The sequence below is a fragment of the Eubalaena glacialis genome, chromosome 5 (assembly GCF_028564815.1).
Source record: "Eubalaena glacialis isolate mEubGla1 chromosome 5, mEubGla1.1.hap2.+ XY, whole genome shotgun sequence".
NCBI classification, from domain to species: Eukaryota; Metazoa; Chordata; class Mammalia; order Artiodactyla; family Balaenidae; genus Eubalaena; species Eubalaena glacialis.
The window spans coordinates 1,325,576-1,342,855 of NC_083720.1; the positions used below are offsets into that span (position 1 = coordinate 1,325,576).

The window sequence follows — 17,280 nt, forward strand, 5'->3', positions numbered from 1 at the left end:
GTCTCAACAACCGGTTCGGATCACGGGAAACAGACTGAAGTTCAGGTTTCCATTCCTGGCTTTAGGCTGCTCTAGCTGTTCAAGGCTCCTGAGGTTCATGAAGAAATTAAAGGCCCCAGTCAGTGGGCCGCCTTCCTCCACTGCAGGGCTACTCTTCCCACGAGCGCAGCAGGAATGCTGGACGTGCAAGTCTGGTCTCTGTGACTCACCTGCCGGCTGCGAGGGGTCTCAGCGCCACGGGGACCCTCTGCCGGGGCTGGGATGTCGGGAGGCTTGCTACTTTAGGAGGAGGGGCAGAGCCAAGAGAGAGGAGGCGAGGGGGCGGGGGGAGCAGAGCGCGGGTGGGGTGGGATGAGGGAGCAGGCCTGCCGGGCCCTGTGTCTGCCCAGGTGGAGGGACAGCTCCCTGGTGGGCACCGGCTCAGCTCAGCACGGGCAACGGCAGGTCACTTGTCCCGTGCTGTCCCGGCCCAGCTGGGAGATCACCTCTCCGGGGGAGCTCGAAGCGTGGCCAGGCCTCCTGGTCAGCTTCCCATGTGGAGAGGTCTGCGTGCAGCTCTTTCTCCAAACCACATTCAAGGCCACCTTGCACACGCCTCAGGGACAGAGGCGGGTGGTCGTGAGCCAACCACGGCCTCGCGTGAGAGAGCTGGCCTGAGACGCAGAGCCCTCTCCGGGTTGGAGGCTGTCACTGTGCTCTGCTCTCGTCTGGGTGGTCACCCCGGGGCAGGACCCGGGAAGATGCTACACTGAGCCCAGAGCCGGCCCCAGCCGTCCTCCCGCAGCTGCCACCCCCTCTCCTGCTCGCCAAGGCTGAGCTTAGCCGGGCAGCGCGGCCACACCGGCCTCTCTGCAGCACTCGCTGGGGACTTGGCCTTCCTGCTCCACCATCCATGCCTCGCACTCCGCGTCTGCTGGGCCCGGGCCACCCTCCTGCTGCAGAAACCCCTCTGGGGCTGGGGTCCTACCTCCAGTCTTCGTCTCTGGGCCCAGGGACCTTGGTTCTCCATCCGTGACCACTGGGGTCACAGGTGGGGACGCTGCCCGACCCCCAGGCCCCCAAGGTCTCATCAGGACAGCGCCGAGCGCCGCCTCACACCTGCCCTCCACGCAGAGACTGTTGCTTTGGCCATTCTAAGGAAGACTGACGGATTCGTGGTGGGTGCGCTGGGGTTCGGACGCCTGCCAAGGATGAGGGCTGTGGTGGAGAGACCAGGCCGAGGGCCAAGGGACTGAGCTCCAGGTCTGGCCCTGGCGCCGGCCGGATGACCTCCTGGAGCCTGTCTCCCGTCTGGCCTTGTGGGGCGCGTTGCAATCAGGAAGGGGACCAGGTGCTGAGCACCTGCCCTGCGGCTCCCAGCAGTAACCGCCAGGAGGACGAGAGCAGGATATACCCTGGCACTAATCTCCTGGGGCTGAAAACCGAGAAGCAGAGGGGCTCTGGCACCTTGCACCACAAAGTTCACCGCCTGCCGCTCTGCTCGAGCCCGGAGCTGCGGGTCGCGCGCACGGATCCTTGGCAGCGGCCGCCTCCTGCCCGTGATGGACACCACATAGCCTGCGTTACGTGAAGGAAGAGCAAGATGAGAGCGGCAGTGAGCGGGCGGCGCGGCGCCCCGCTGGACCCTCCCCTTTGTGGGCACAGCTGCTCTCAGATTAGGTCCTGGGGCCCCGCGGGCAGCCTCCCTGCTGCAGCCGGAGCAGCAGCCCCGGAGCTCCGCCCTGAGGCCTCTGGTCTGCCTCTAGGGCAGGTGGGCTCTGTGGTGGGAAAGCAAGGACAGCAGCAGAGCGGCCTTTGCTTGCCTGCTGGCATGTTTTGCACACTTTCTGACTTCTGGCTGTGCTTAGATCTGACGTAGGACAGGAAGGGCGGTTCTTACACTATTAAGGTGAAAAACCACTTGTGGTTCTTGGGGACAGAAATAATTCTGGACAGTGTGGCAGCTGGAATGGGGGAGAAAAGCATTAATCCTTAGTTCACTCAAGGAGGGGTCGATGGTCTGTGTCAGAGACCACATCCCTACACATGAGGGCACATCCAAGCTTCGTGGGGCCCAAAGCTTCCAGAATTTGGGGTCCTCTTTAAGAAAATGAATGCAGAGGTGCTGCAACGGTTATGTTCCTGACCAGTGAGAACTTTGGTTTTACTAGGTGTTGGTAAGAACTAGATCCCCAACTTACACGTCATGTGTCTGAGGAGTGGAAGAATTTCTCACATTTGCAATAATGATAAAAATGACGGTGCATTAAGCACCTGCTACAATGCCAGGCAACGTGTAACCAGAGCCCCCTAACTGTGACAGGCAGCGAGGACAGGGAGAGCCGTGCTTCTGACCGGCACATGCCAGTCTCTGCCTCTGTGCGTGTCTGCAACGTGTAACCAGAGCCCCCTAACTGTGACAGGCAGCGAGGACAGGGAGAGCCGTGCTTCTGACCGGCACATGCCAGTCTCTGCCTCTGTGCGTGTCTGCAACGTGTAACTAGAGCCCCTAACTGTGACAGGCAGCGAGGACAGGGAGAGCCGTGCTTCTGACCGGCACATGCCAGTCTCTGCCTCTGTGTGTGTCTGCAACGTGTAACTAGAGCCCCCTAACTGTGACAGGCAACGTGTAACCAGAGTCCCCTAACTGTGACAGGCAACGAGGACAGGGAGAGCCGTGCTTCTGACTGGCACATGCCAGTCTCTGCCTCTTTTGGCGATTTTTCCTTTTTTTAAATATTTATTTATTTATTTATCTTTGGCTGCGTTGGGTCTTCGTTGCTGCGTGCGGGCTTACTCTAGTTGTGGCGAGCGGGAGCTATTCTTCGTTGCTGTGCGTGGGCTTCTCATTGTGGTGGCTTCTCTTGTGGCGGAGCACGGGCTCTAGGTGCGTGGGCTTCAGTAGTTGTGGCACACAGGCTCAGTAGTTGTGGTGCACAAGCTCTAGAGCGCAGGCTCAGTAGTTGTGGTGCACGGGCTTAGTTGCTCCATGGCATGTGGGATCTTCCCGGACCAGGGCTCGAACCCATGTCCCCTGCATTGGCAGGTGGATTCTTAACCACTGCGCCACCAGGGAAGCCCTGTCTAGTGATTTTTGACTGGATGCTGGGTATTGTGCGTTTTATGTTGTTCAGTGCTAGGGTTTGGTGTTTTCCTTTCAAGAGTGTTAGGCAGGCCTAAGGTACTTGCAGATCCCTGATCCTTTTGAGGCCCACTTTTAAGCTTTGTTAGGGTGGGTTTAGAGCAGCTTTAATGTAGGGCTAGTTTAGACCTACTGCTAAAGTGTTACCCTTCTGGGGTCTCCACTGAATGTCTCAGATGTCCAGTGAGCACCCTCCATTCCAGTGGTCAGAACCCAAACATCTCCTGGCCCTGTGTGAACTCAGATTGTTCAGCCTGCCGCTCCCCAGAAATGATTCTGCCTAGTCCTGTGGAGTTTCACTCTCTGCACGCGTATCTTAGTATTAAGGACAGACGGCGGACTCCTCTGAAGGTTTATGGAGACTTTTTCTCTATAACTTCCTCCTCTCTGATATTCTACCTTGCAAGATCTGGTTGCCTTTGCCTCCCCAGACCCAATCCTTGTCTCCTCAACTCAGCGAGGCCACTGTAATCTGCTTGGGCTCCCCTCCTGCACGATGGTCTATGGCCCTAGACACAGGGTGTCAGAGGGCTCCCCTCCTTTGCTTCTGTTCTATCAGAGACCAGAGTAATACACTGCCTATGATCCAGTGTCTGGAACAGTTGCTTCATACATTTTGCCCAGTTTTCTAGTTGTTTATGGTGGGAGGAAAGTCTGAACTTCTTTGTGGCCCGAAGTAGAAGCCCCTGGTTCCATACATGTCAAATCTTGTTTCCAAGGCTCGCGGTGCTGGCAATTATAGTTCCTGTTCACACTGCGAGATGACCTCTGGCCCTGCACCTTCCTGTTACTGCACTCGGGAAGTGGGAAGGCATGGAAGGAATGCTCCCGGAAGCCATCCCTGTGCCAGGATGGCTAGCACCCCTCAACCATGCATGGAAAGAGCAACAAACCTCAGGAATACCTACACTGAGATCCGAACTAAATGAGTCACCAATTTGACTTCCCCTTAAGCCGGATTCAAAAAATAGCTGTGGCCATGGCAATGCCAAATACCATGGAAAGCAGTATGGTGGAGGAGGGTGGAGGGGAAGAGACAGCGTCTTAGTCAATCGCGGTTAAAGTACCCTGATTTTGCCAATTTTACGAAAGATGTGACCACGTGAACACACTGCAGGGCTTCTCCCGGGGCCTGGCAGGAGGGGCCCACAAGGAGGACCCTGAACTTACAGCTTCGTCAACATCATGGTCAACCCGCCTGGCCCGCCTGGCCCCCCCGGGCAGGTCAGTGAGCCTGCAGGGAGAGCGCAGGCTCACACCGCCTCCTTCCCTCCTCGCCCTGCCGTCTACCTCTCACCAGTGGTCCCCCTCCACCCCACCCCGCGGGAGTTCCTGAGCTAACAGCCGCATCACTGCTCCCAGGTGCTGGCTCTGATCAGCTCCCCTCCCGATCTCTTTTCCACACTCTTGCTGGAACAATCTGCGAAAAATGAAACCCAGGTTCTTTTCGTGACCTGTGTAGTGCTGTGCAGAGTCTGGGCGCGCACCTGCCTCTTCCTGGCCCCCGCCCCTCCCTGCCGGCTCTCCCTGGCCTCTCACCTGGTCTTGCTCAGGTGTCACCTCTTTTTGTGTCACTGTGGCCGACAGTCCCCAGGGCTGCCCTCTGCTGCTCTCTGCCCAGTGCCCCGGGATTCTTCCACACCCAGGATCCCATCTTTCTGACACTGTCTGGATGTACTTGCTCACTTGTGGGTTACGCTTCCCTGGATCGTGTCTCCAGGAGAGCCAGGAGCTCCTATCCCTGGTGCCAACACAGTGCCTGACACGGGTAGGCACCCAACAAATGTCTGTAGCATAATTTAATGACAGTTGAGCGTGTGCCCAGAAATGTAATTGCTGCGTCAAAGGGCATGCACGCTTCACGCTGGCAAGCGTAAAGCTCCACGGCCCTTCGAGAAAGTTAAGTGCAGGGCAGGGATGCAGAGCCGTGCAGCAGAGAGGCACTGGCTGGGCCGAGCTGCCTGGGGGTGGGTCCCGGCCTGGCACCGCCTGTTTTGTTAGCTGTGTGAACTCAGGAAGCTACTTGACCTCTCGGGGCTGTTTTCTTCACCTGTAAAGCAGGGTAACGATGCGACCCAAGCTTCTGAGTTGCAGTGAGGATGACGTAGGTGGTTATGGGCAGCCGTGGACACCACGCCTGGCCACGCTGTGCGGCACGAGGGCCTGCGTCTGATTGTCCCTCCTCCTGCGGTGACCCTGGCTCCGTGCACTCAGCAGCGCTGGGTTCTATCACTGTTTTCACATTTCATAATTGATAGTATTTTATTTTTCCCAAGTGTGGGGCTCCAGCGAGGAGGCTGCAGGCGTCGACCCGAGCTGTGCAGCCTCCGCACGGCTCACCCCCAGGCCCAGGAGCCGAGGCCCGTGAGATGCTCACTGGGGGATAGAAACGGTTTCCCGGCTTTCTCGAGCCCCCAGGAGGCTGCAGGAGCTGAGCGCTGACCCCGCACAGGCTGCTGTCGGGATGTGCGGCCGGGCCCGGGGGAGCCTGTGGGGCCGCCCTGCACTCACGGGCTCCCGAGAGAAAGGTCATCAGTGAGCCCCCGGGAGGACCCCGGGCCCCGCGGGATGTGCCAGGCCTCCGCGATCCCGCGTGCGCCGACTCTCCGCTTGCTCTGTGGCGACCACTGCTCTCTGTTCCGCGTCTGCTTCACGAGCTTCTGCTCCTACGTTGATTTCCTTCCTTCTTGCTTCTTTAATCTACTCTGCTGCTCTTTCCCAAATGTCTTGTGCTGAATACAGTCATTTATGTTCAGAAATTTTTCTTTCTTTTTAAAACACTCTTTTAAAGAATTCCTTCATCTCTAAGTGAAGGTCAGCTTGGCCATGTCTTACAGTTTTTCATTGAGATACTTATACTGTCATTTATTGCTAAAATGCTTGTCATTTGCTTGGGACTTCTTTTTAAAATCTTAAATCATTTAGGAGTGCAATGATTTTTCCAAATAGGCAGATGGATGGATGGCCACACATATTGATATAAACTACCTTTTTATTCCACTGTGGTCACAGAACATGTTCTATTTGATATTCTTTGAAATCTGTGACCCAATTGTGGCGAAATTTTGTAGATACCCACATGCTTTCCTAAGAACACAGTTCCCCGTGCTTAGGTGCAGGACGTCTCTCTGTCCATCTGTCCATCTGTCCATCTGCCACTTCTAACTCAAGCTTAGTACTGTTGCTTCAGGAAGAGCCTGGCTCTGGACCCTCCTTATGTGGAGCCTTTTGGTCCCATTTACCCAGCAGGGGCTGGATGCGCGCCCAGTCCCCACCCACCCAGCCCCCATCAACCCACCACCCTCCCATCTGTTCACCCACCCACTGGAGGAGCAGGGCCTGGGAGACCACCTGGCTACTGCAGAGAGGGCACGGGAGAGGGAGGGGGACCTGCCGATGGCTTTGGCAGCAGCTGGCTGACCTGTCTGGTGACACCGGGCAATGGTTGCTTGGGTGAAGTCCTTGATTTTCTTGTACTTCTGCAAAAAGCTCTCCAAAAACTGGGCAGCTTCCTGAACAGGAACTCCAAGGCAAGCAGCAAGCCGCTCCTTCCCTGTGTGAGGAGAAGCACGATCAGGGGCCAGCCTCTCACCCAGCGGGCTCGAAGGACACCGGCCCCCAGGAGGGACCACCACACGTGGAAGTGAGCCCACAGAAGGGATCTTGGAAGACTCGGTGCGTCAAGGCCCAACTGGCACCACTGGCCTCTTCTGATTGGTCAGGATGGTGTTGGCTTTGGCTTTACAGACCAAGTGCTCGGTGCCGGCCAGTCTGGACGGGAGCCTGTTGAACATTTATTTATTCAACAATGTTGACTGAGGGCCTGGCAGGTGCTGCAGGTGAAGCCCTGGATGAAGGAGTTATAGCCCCTGCTTGCAGCCTGTCCAGAAGGGGGCCTGTTTCCGGAACTGGGGGAGGCTGGAGAGGGCCGGCGAATAAAAGAGGAAGGGAAGTTGCCAGTGCCAAAATATGAGGAGCTCCCATCCTTGGAATGTTTTTTTGAGACAAAAACTTTTGGTCCAGACCAATATTTGGTTCCTAGAGGACGCAGGTGTTCTGGAGAAGCTTTTTATAGCAAGATCTCTGGTCAGGATGACTCCCGAGTTCCAGGATGACACCCCGAGTTCCAGGAAACACCCGAGTTCCAGGACGACACCTCGAGTTCTAGGACGACACCCGAGTTCCAGGATGGCACCCCGAGTTCCAGGATGACACCCCAAATTCCAGGATGGCACCCGAGTTCTAGGATGACACTCAAGCTCTAGGCCGGCACCCCGAGTTCCAGGATGGCACCCGAGTTCTAGGCTGGCACCCTGAGTTCCAGGATGGCACCCAAGCTCTAGTCCGGCACCCTGAGTTCCAGGATGGCACCCAAGTTCTAGGCTGGCACCCTGAGTTCCAGGATGGCACCCGAGTTCTAGGATGACACCCAAGCTCTAGACCAGCACCCCAAGTTCCAGGATGGCACCCCAAGTTCCAGGATGACACTCGAGTTCTAGGATGACACCCAAGCTCTAGGCCGGCACCCCGAGTTCCAGGATGGCACCCAAGTTCTAGGCTGGCACCCTGAGTTCCAGGATGGCACCCGAGTTCTAGGATGACACCCAAGCTCTAGGCCAGCACCCCGAGTTCCAGGATGGCACCCCAAGTTCCAGGATGACACCCGAGTTCTAGGATGACACCCGAGTTCTAGGATGACACCCAAGCTCTAGGCTGGCACCCCAAGTTCCAGGATGGCACCTGAGTTCTAGGATGACACCCAAGCTCTAGGCCGGCACCCCAAGTTCCAGGATGGCACCCCGAGTTCTAGGCCAGCACCCCGAGTTCCAGGATGGCACCCGAGTTCTAGGCTGGCACCCCGAGTTCCAGGATGGCACCCGAATTCTAGGCCAGCACCCCGAGTTCCAGGATGGCACCCTGAGTTCTAGGCCGGCACCCCGAGTTCCAGGATGGCACCCTGAGTTCTAGGATGACACCCTGAGTTCCAGGATGGCACCCCGAGTTCTAGGACGACACCTGGGTTCCAGGATGGCACGCTGAGTTCTAGGCCAGCACCCCAAGTTCCAGGATGGCACCCCGAGTTCTAGGACGACACCTGAGTTCCAGGATGGCACGCTGAGTTCTAGGCCGGCACCCCAAGTTCCAGGATGGCACCCTGAGTTCTAGGCCGGCACCCCGAGTTCCAGGATGGCACCCCGAGTTCTAGGACGACACCTGAGTTCCAGGATGGCACGCTGAGTTCTAGGCCGGCACCCCAAGTTCCAGGATGGCACGCTGAGTTCTAGGCCGGCACCCCAAGTTCCAGGATGGCACCCCGAGTTCTAGGCCGGCACCCCAAGTTCCAGGATGGCACCCGAGTTCTAGGATGACACCCAAGCTCTAGGCTGGCACCCCGAGTTCTAGGATGGCACCCTGAGTTCCAGGATGATGCCGAGTTCCAGGATGGCACCCCGAGTTCCAGGACGACACCCCGAGTTCCAGGACGACACGCAAGTTGCAATCGACCCCAGGTCCCGCGAAACCACTTGTTCGCTTTCTATCAGTGCAGATTTTCTTTCCATTATTTTTTGTGGTAAAATATATATAACATAAAGTATGCCATACTGTAAATTAATTTTGAGTGTTCCAGAATTTCATATAAATGGTGTAATAAATTATTTACTATAGATACTCCTTTGTATCCGGCTGTCTTCTTTCATTTGCCATAATGTTTTGAGGTTCATCCATGTTGACAGCTGTATCAATAGTTTGTTGCTTTTTTAAAAATTGAAGTGTAGTTGATTTATAATATTGTGTTATTTCAGGTGTACAGCAAAGTGATTCAGTTAGACATATCTTTTCTATTGAGTATGGATCGGGTTATCCTCTTTCTTCATATGTTTAGTAATTTTGGATTGTATTCTGGCTATTGTATTATAAGTGATATGTTGTAGACACTCTAGATTCTGTTATGTTTCTCTCAGCAGTGCTGATTTAAAAAAAAAAACAAAACTTCAAACTCTGTCCCCCTGCAGTGAGCAGCAGCTGACAGCTCGCATCAGTCCTTTCAGCAGCAGCTGGGCTGTTTGAAGTCTGCCCTTTTCACGCACAGTCAGGGGTCAGCCAGAGATCTGGGCAGAGTTCAAGCCCAGAATTCGGGGTTCTCCTTTGACTCTCCTCTTTCTGAGATTTCTCCCTTCACTTTCCAGATTCACTGGCTGCCCTGACCTCTGTCCTCTGCTTTTTTTTTTCCCGATTAATTAATTAATTTTTATTTTTGGCTACTTTCGGTCTTCATTGCTGCGCGCAGGCTTTCTCTAGTTGTGGCGAGCGGGGGCTACTCTTTATCGCGGTGCGTGGGCTTCTCATTGCAGTGGTTTGTCTTGTTGCAGAGCACGGGCTCTAGGTGCATGGGCTTCAGTAGTTGTGGCATGTGGACTCAGTAGTTGTGTCGCACAGGCTTAGTTGCTCCGTGGTATGTGGGATCTTCCTGGACCAGGGCTTGAACCCATGTCCCCTGCATTGTCAGGTGGATTCTTAACCACTGTGCCACCAAGGAAGCCCCTGTCCTCTGCTTCTTGAAGCCAGTAAGACCCTGGATTTCTGTCGGAGTTTTAGCCACACACAACACAGACAGAGGCTTGCCTTCAGGTGAAGAGTTACAAAACGGGAAACTCACCCTGTGCTATTCCTTCCTTCCAAGTGTTAGCCCACCTCCAATTTCTGTCTGCTTCTGGTCACTTTTCAGTACCTTTAGGTAGTTGTTTATTATACTTTAGCTTACTTTCTAGTTGATATCTGTGGGAGGGTGGTCTGATCGGAGTGCCATGGCCACTGCCGGAAGTCACATTTCTCCTTCTGTGTCTACGGCTGAGAAGGAATTCCTTTCTCTTCCTCTGTAGAGCTGTTGGGATATCCCAAGGTCTCTGCACAGGAAGAAAGCCTGCTTCCGAGAGAAGCCGGTGATGTGGCAACTCTGAGAGAAGCAGAGATGGGCTGAGCCGGAGACCGAGGGTCCGGTCACTTCTCCAGGCCCTGGTCCTTATTCCCCACGCCCTTGCCGGGGGGTCTGTCACACTCTAAGGCCACCGTGCCCCCCAAGTAGGACAATGTTTGGCTCTGTGAGGGCTTCTGTTCCGTGCTTCGTGTTCATGGGTCCCCACTTCCGACACAACTTCCCTTCACACTTTGATTCAACTGATCAGGTTCCTGCTGTTTCAGTTGTGAAAATGCAGGCCTGTCTCCGTGGGTGCACCCCTGGGAGCACGGATCCCCTTGGCGGGAGCGCGAGGTGCCCCCGCCTCATAGGTCCCAGGTGAACATACAGTTTGGCTTTCCCCACAGAGGGCTAATTGCTTCCTGTGTGTGTGTGTGTGTGTGTGTGTGTGTGTGTGTGTGTGTGTGTGTGTGTGTGGTGCAATTTTAAGCTTAGGAAGGAAATCTTTACTCCCTTTCCTCCACGTGCTCTTTGCCCCATGCTGAACTACAACAGCTTCTCACTCTTGTTTACAGCTCCAGGGCCTCGTGAGAGCCTGGCACTCGTGGGGCTCCAGGGATGCTGGCACAGGCCTGACTGGCTCCTGCACATCCTTTAAAACTCAGCCTGGCCTGGCAAGGGGCCTCCCCTGGGCTCAGCAGTCGTGCTGGACGTCGCCGATCACTCAGTGCCATCCCCGCAGGCCTGCTCGTGTGTCTCATCGGACAAACGTCAGCCCCTCGGAGCAGGAGCCCTGGGGCCCGGCACACGGTGCACACCGGCAACGGGACGTGGAATGAACTTAAGATGCGGCAGCAGCTTGAGGAGAAGCAAGGGTCAAACTGACTCTAAGAGTAGCAGGAGCTCAGAGCAGGACGGCAGGAGCAGGGGTTTCTTCCCGGAGGAGGCGCCTGCTGTCAGCGGGCCTCGGGGGGCACAGTGCTGGGCAGGCGGCTGAGCCCAGTGGGCTGAGGGCAGCAGTGAGCCCAGGGCCTGCGCTCCGGGCCGAGGCCTGCAGGCGGGCGGGCACTCCCATTTCGGGGGGGACAGGTCTCTGGTGGCAGGGGCCTGGCAGCTCCCAAGCCCTGGGGAGAGGGGCTGAGGGAGGCGTGGGGACCAGGCTGCCCGCGGGCTGGGGGTACGTCTTCTCGCTTGTCCCGGTCCTGCTCTCCCTCTACGGCCTTTTGTCATCCTCACAACGACCACGACCCCGAAGCCAGGCCGGGGCCATGTGCCCCCAGCACCCAGAGCAGCCGCTTCCAGGCCCCTCGTGTTTAGGTGAAATCACAGCTTTGCAACCCACAGGAGCCAGGCGGTTGAAAGCTTCTCTGCTGAGTTTCCAAAGGGCCCCAGCAGCCCAGGACGCCCGGCCCTTCAGGAGACGAAGGCCCCGCTTCACCCACGAGGCAGACGCAGCCCGACAGGTGCACAGAAGCCCGCTGTCAGGTGGCGATGGGAGCGGCAGACACGAGGCCCGGGGTGGGAACCCCCCTGTCACTGTCAGGGCTCAAAGCAGCGGCTAATGACTCATTGCTCATTTACAAAGTGGAGTTCTTTTCCTCCCCAGAAAATAACAAAGTGAATACTCCAGAAGGTGCCAGACTGACAGGAGCGAAGACTGACTCTGGGTGCACCGGGGAGCGGGGGCAGGGGGCGAGGCCCGCTGGCCAGAGACTGGAGCCGAAGCACTCCTGCCCGAGTCCCGGCTGAGACCACAGCCCTGGCAGGTTTGAAGCGGGTTCCAGACTCATCATAAGCAGGTCGGTCACTCACGGTCCGGGAAGAGGCACTTTGGAAGCAGGTCATACGGCACCGCAGTCACACTGGAGAAGCCCAAGGTGGCTCCCACCTACAGCTGACTACGTTTGCCCAGGGTTTTGCGCTGGCAGCTCTTTCCTGAACAAACACAGGGTTCCTACGGCAGGGAGGGACCCTCTTCTCCGTGTCTTTACACAAGCCCTGCTCCTCAAAGTGGAACTGATCCAGAAGGGGGCTACACAGGCCTGGCCGCCAGGCCACAGCCTCTCCTGACCCCCTCCCTCAACTCCCGAGGGGCGTCAGGCCCACTGATGCAGCAAGACCGAGAGGGAGAAAGAATTTAAAAAGCCCAGAGAACCCACGGTCAGGAAGGGAGAGGAGAGGGCGGGAGAGGGGACGGGAGCAGGTTGCTCTGCCTTGGGTTCTGGGGCTGGAAAAGAGGAGGGGAATAGGGTGACGACAGAGGGCTCCTGGAGCATCTCAAAGCACAGGAGTGGTCCCCAGCAGGTGGTGTGATGTGGGGTTGGGGGAGGCTTTGGTCGGCCCTCACTTCTGCACGTCTACTCTCCGTGCAAAGGTTGCTGGGAGCCCTGAGGGTTAAGGCGTGAGTGGTCTGACTGGTGTCTGGTGCATCACAAATACCATCAACATGTGTGTAAATAGCGGCACACAGGGACACACAAAATGAGCTCCATGGGCTGAGAGTGATTTCTGTAAGTCACAGCCACATTTCAACGCAGGTGCACGACTAGAGCCACCTCCGCCTGGCCTACAGGTGACACCAAGGCCTCAGGCCTACCCGCAGCCTACCTGCTCCGTAGACCACCGAGTACACCACCTTCTTGGTCCGCTCCCTGTCTGCATGCGTCACGCGTTCTGGGGAAATGTCCTTCCTACATGGAAAGAAGGCATGTTGTCAGGCACATTGGCACCTGTCTGCAGAGGTCCTCAAGGGTCCAAACCACATGCATCCCCTCACACCCCAAGAACCACTTCAAGGTCAGGCTGGTAGTACGGTAGGGGAGACAGCATCTAAAGCATCCCTGTCAGCCTGGCCCCTCCGAACAGATGCCAGCCAGGTTCTGGGGTACCCACACCCAAAACCAAAAAGTGGCTCCACCACTGGAGTGCCAGGCAGACAGGAGGAAGCCTGGGGCCTGGGGCCTGCCTGTGGGTGCTGCAGTAGGGGCTGGCTTCTGGACCTTCTGCAGGATTGGATAAGCAGCCTGTGCCTTGCCTCCTACAGAAGGAAGGGCCCTGTCCTGGCGTTCAGACAGAATAAGAACCAACTCCACACCCGCCAGCGTGCAATCATGCCGCTCTGCAAAGATTAAAGCTGAGCCTGAGAAGCACAGGGGCCGGCGGGCACCCAGGGCCCCTCCTCCTTGCTAGGCCATCCTCGCCCAGCCATGCGCACACCCCAAGTCTCCCTGATGGAGTGAGCATGTCAGATTAGCAGAGACAGAGAGAGAGAAAAGGAAGAAAAAGGAGCCAGAAAAAGGAGCCTGTCCAACCTCTGTGAGCAGCTCTGTGCTGGGCCCTCTTGCAGTGCTGGCCTTCACTCGTGGCCACGGGGTGAAGCTTAGGATCTGTTCAGGGATTTGGAGTGTACGGGCTGCCCTGGGCCTGCATGTGGCTTCTAGATTTCCCGGTATGCACGGGGCTTTGAATGCCCTATTTCCCAAAGACCCTCTCTCCCCAGCTTTTCCTCCCAAGCTTTCGGGCTCTTATTTGCCTCGACTGAGGTCTTTTGTGGTTGACATTAGGATGTTTTCCAGCAACGCGGCCACTTTTCTGACTGGAGACAGTTCCGAGATGGGGAAACAATGCCCGTGTCAGTCCTTCGGGCGGCCCCCAGACGAGTTAGAACAGATAAACACTATTCTTTGTGAATAAGGTCTGTCCCTGGAAGCAGGGACAGGGTCCCACTCTGGGCAGGAGGCTGCTGAGTCGTGGGAGTGGTGTGGGCCGAATGAAAACACCACAGAGCCCTCCTAACTGTTTTCAGTTGCTTTTTTCTTGATTCAGAACTTGCTTGGTTGCTGTAAACTGCTGACTGTTTTTCAGCGTTCTGACAAAGTTGGTTCTAACAGTTTTTGCTTGATTTTTGGATGTTTCTGTTGGTGGACAGGCCCTCAGAGCTGCCTGCTTCACCATTTTCATTGATGTCCTAGAGTTCATTCATTTTACCACCTGATTTTAAAGTACTGATGCATTTCTTTTTTCCTTTTCCTTCTGTGTTAAGCTGTTTTGCCCACTTCTTAAAATCCCACCCTTGAACTTGGTATTGTCAACAGCTGTATTTAGATAAGAAGCAAAACACCAAAATGCACCCAAGCCCAGAACAAATGTGTGTCAACCCCTATGTCACCAGCCACCCTCAGTCCTCACTGAACTCCCTTTATTTTGGAAATCCCACAGGCGCTCCAAACCTGCTCAGGAAAGACATTGCTGAAAAGCTTACCTAAGACTAGCTTCCCTGTTACCTGCTCAGGGCCACCTGCAGTGACAGCAGATGAGGGCTCGGCCCAAACAAATGGGTCTGGCGACACTGCAGGGAGGGGACAAGGGAGGCATTTTGGAGCATGTGCCCCTCGACCAAACCACACTAGGGACCCCCTTAGCTCTATCCGGGGCTGGAAAGTTGTCTGAGGGAGCAGCATTAACTCTCCTGGGACTTGCTTCTTCCCAGAACCAAAGCGTGACAGAATGAATAGATGCTAGGGACATATATCGGACATCATGTTCCGATAACAGAGAACATGCTTCCTCCTTGAGCACATGGGGCACACGCACAATAACACATCATGCACCAGGGCACACAAAAAACCTCAAAAGGCCGCACATAGTAGGAATATTAAAATAACACTCTGATCACAGTACAAGAAAACTAGAAATTAAAGACAAAAACAAAATCCCAAAAGCCCATCTAGCTAGAAATAAAACAGAAAACACTTCTATCAGTCAACTTTTGATTGAAGAGAAATATAAACAGAAATCACATAGTTTCTAATGAAAACACCCTATGTCAGAACCAATGGATTACATTAAAACAGTGAGGAAATTTCATAACCCTAAATGCATATATTAATAAAAATGAAAGAATAAAAGTATATGAATTAAATAAACACAAGGGAAAAAAACAAGAAAATCAAAAGAATACACAAGGAGTGAAATAATAAAGCTAGAATAAAGATGGGAGCAGAAATTAATGAGGAAAAGAAATTAAGTAGAGAACAGCAAACCAGATCATTAGTAAATAAAAATCCTGGTTCTTATAGAAAATAAACAAACCATTAGCTAGTTTAATCAAAAAGGCAAACACAGATATACAAAATAAGAAACAACGGGGGAAAGTAGCAGCAGATATGTAGGAAGTTAAAAAAAAAAACCTTAAAAATTATTTTGCACAATGCTATGCAAGTACATTTTAAAACCCAGGTGAAATGGACAATTTCTTAAGAAAACACTGTTATAAAAACTGACTCCAGTAGAGATGAAAGTTAAACAGACCAATGTCTATAGAAGAAATAGAGAAAATTATTAAGGAACTATCCCACAAAAACACCAGGCTCAGATGCTTTCAAAGGAGAATTCTATCAAACCTTTAGAGACCAGAGAGTCCCCATGCTGTACAAATTGTTTCAGAGTGTAGAAAATGAACAAAAACTTCCAAATTAATTTTATTAAGAAAGTATAACAGTTATACCAAAACATGATAAAGATAGCATAAAAAAGGAAAATTATAGACTTATACTGCCTATGAATATTGATTTTTTTCTTTAAAAATCTTAAAATTTATTCAAAATATAAAATTTATGAATATTGATTGATATAATAATCTTAAATAGAATATTTGCAAACAGAGTCCAACTCCACATTAAGAAAAGAGCACCTCACGGCCAAGCAGAGTTTATACCAGGAAAGCAAGGCTGGTTCAGTGTTAGGAAGTCCATTAATATAATTCACCACATGAATACGACTCAGGAGAAAACTACATGATCATCTACATTGTTGCTGAAAAAAACCCCGTGACAAAATCCAACTCCAATCCAATCCAATCTTACTCCTAGGAAAAACTCTTGAGAAAATAGGAATAGCTGGGGCTTCCCTGGTGGCGCAGTGGTTGAGAATCTGCCTGCCAATGCAGGGGACGCGGGTTCGAGCCCTGGTCTGGGAAGATCCCACATGCCGCGGAGCAACTGGGCCCGTGAGCCACAACTACTGAGCCTGCGCGTCTGGAGCCTGTGCCCGGCAACGAGAGGCCGCGATAGTGAGAGGCCCACGCACCGCGATGAAGAGTGGCCCCCGCACCGTGATGAAGAATGGCCCCCGCACCGTGATGAAGAGTGGCCCCCGCTTGCCACAACTAGAGAAAGCCCTCGCACAGAAACGAAGACCCAACACAGCCATACATACATACATACATACATACATAAAAAGAATGTAAGCAGACAAGAATAGCATTAAAAAAAAAAAAAAAAGGAATAGCTGGATACTTCCTTAAACTTACAAAGCAATACACCTCACTCCTAAAGCTAGCTTCTTATCATGAGGAAGCTCCACGGCAAGGATGCCCACTACCTCCACTATTTAACATTGTTCTGAAAGTACAGTTGATCCTCAAAGAACACAGGTTTCAACTTTGTGGGTCCACTTATATGTATATTTTTTTCAATAAATAGATTGAAAATTTTTTTGGAGATTTGCAACAATTTGAAAAACTTGGAGATGAACTTTGTAGCCTGAATATTGAAAACTATTAAGAAAAGGTTAGGTGTGTCATGAATGCATAAAATACATGTAGATAATAATTTAGTTTATCATTTACTACCATAAAATGGGCACAAATCTATTATAAAATGTTAAAATTTATCAAAACGTAAGCACACAAACACAGAACGTACACGGTGCCGTTGACAGACAAACGCGAAGCTGCAGTATGAAATCATCCCTGCATGAATGAACTGCGGTGCATCCTGTGCTGCCGTTAACGATTTCCTAGTCTCCTCCTGTTGCTACTGTGCTGAGCTCAAGTGTTTCAAGTGTCCACTTAAAATGCCCCGTGACGCTGGTCATTTCCACGTGAGGAGTTTGTCTCTCCAGTAAATCGGGAATCGCAGTAAGAAGTGATCTCTCATGGTCCTCACACATCTTTCATCATGTTTAGTGCAATATCGTCAACCTTCAATAACACCATGGAGCCCATACGAAGTGCCACTAGTGCTGCTGGAAGTGCTCCCAAGAAGCAGAGAAAAGTCGTGACGTTATGAGAAAAAGTTGAATTGCGTGATATGTGCAGTAGATCGAGGTCTGCAGCTGTGGTTGCCGCCATTTCAAGATAAATGAATTCAGCGTTAAGGACCATTGTAAGAAAAGAAAAGGAAATTCGTGAAGCAGTCGCTGCAGCTATGCCAGCAGGCACAAAAACCTTGGACTTTTTGCA

At 53.3% G+C, this 17,280-nt stretch overlaps 1 protein-coding gene across 1 annotated transcript in view; it reads right to left on the minus strand.

Annotated features, from left to right (window-relative positions):
* The window catches only part of POLN (DNA polymerase nu), a 174,725-nt gene that overhangs the window by 11,401 nt on the left and 146,044 nt on the right, over nt 1-17,280 (minus strand). Inside the window, exons 20-22 of the mRNA XM_061191053.1 lie at nt 12,645-12,727; nt 6,543-6,674; nt 1,447-1,557 (exon numbers count right to left, since the gene is read on the minus strand). Coding sequence (XP_061047036.1) covers nt 1,447-1,557; nt 6,543-6,674; nt 12,645-12,727 — 326 coding nt within the window. The remainder of the gene's footprint in view (nt 1-1,446; nt 1,558-6,542; nt 6,675-12,644; nt 12,728-17,280) is intronic.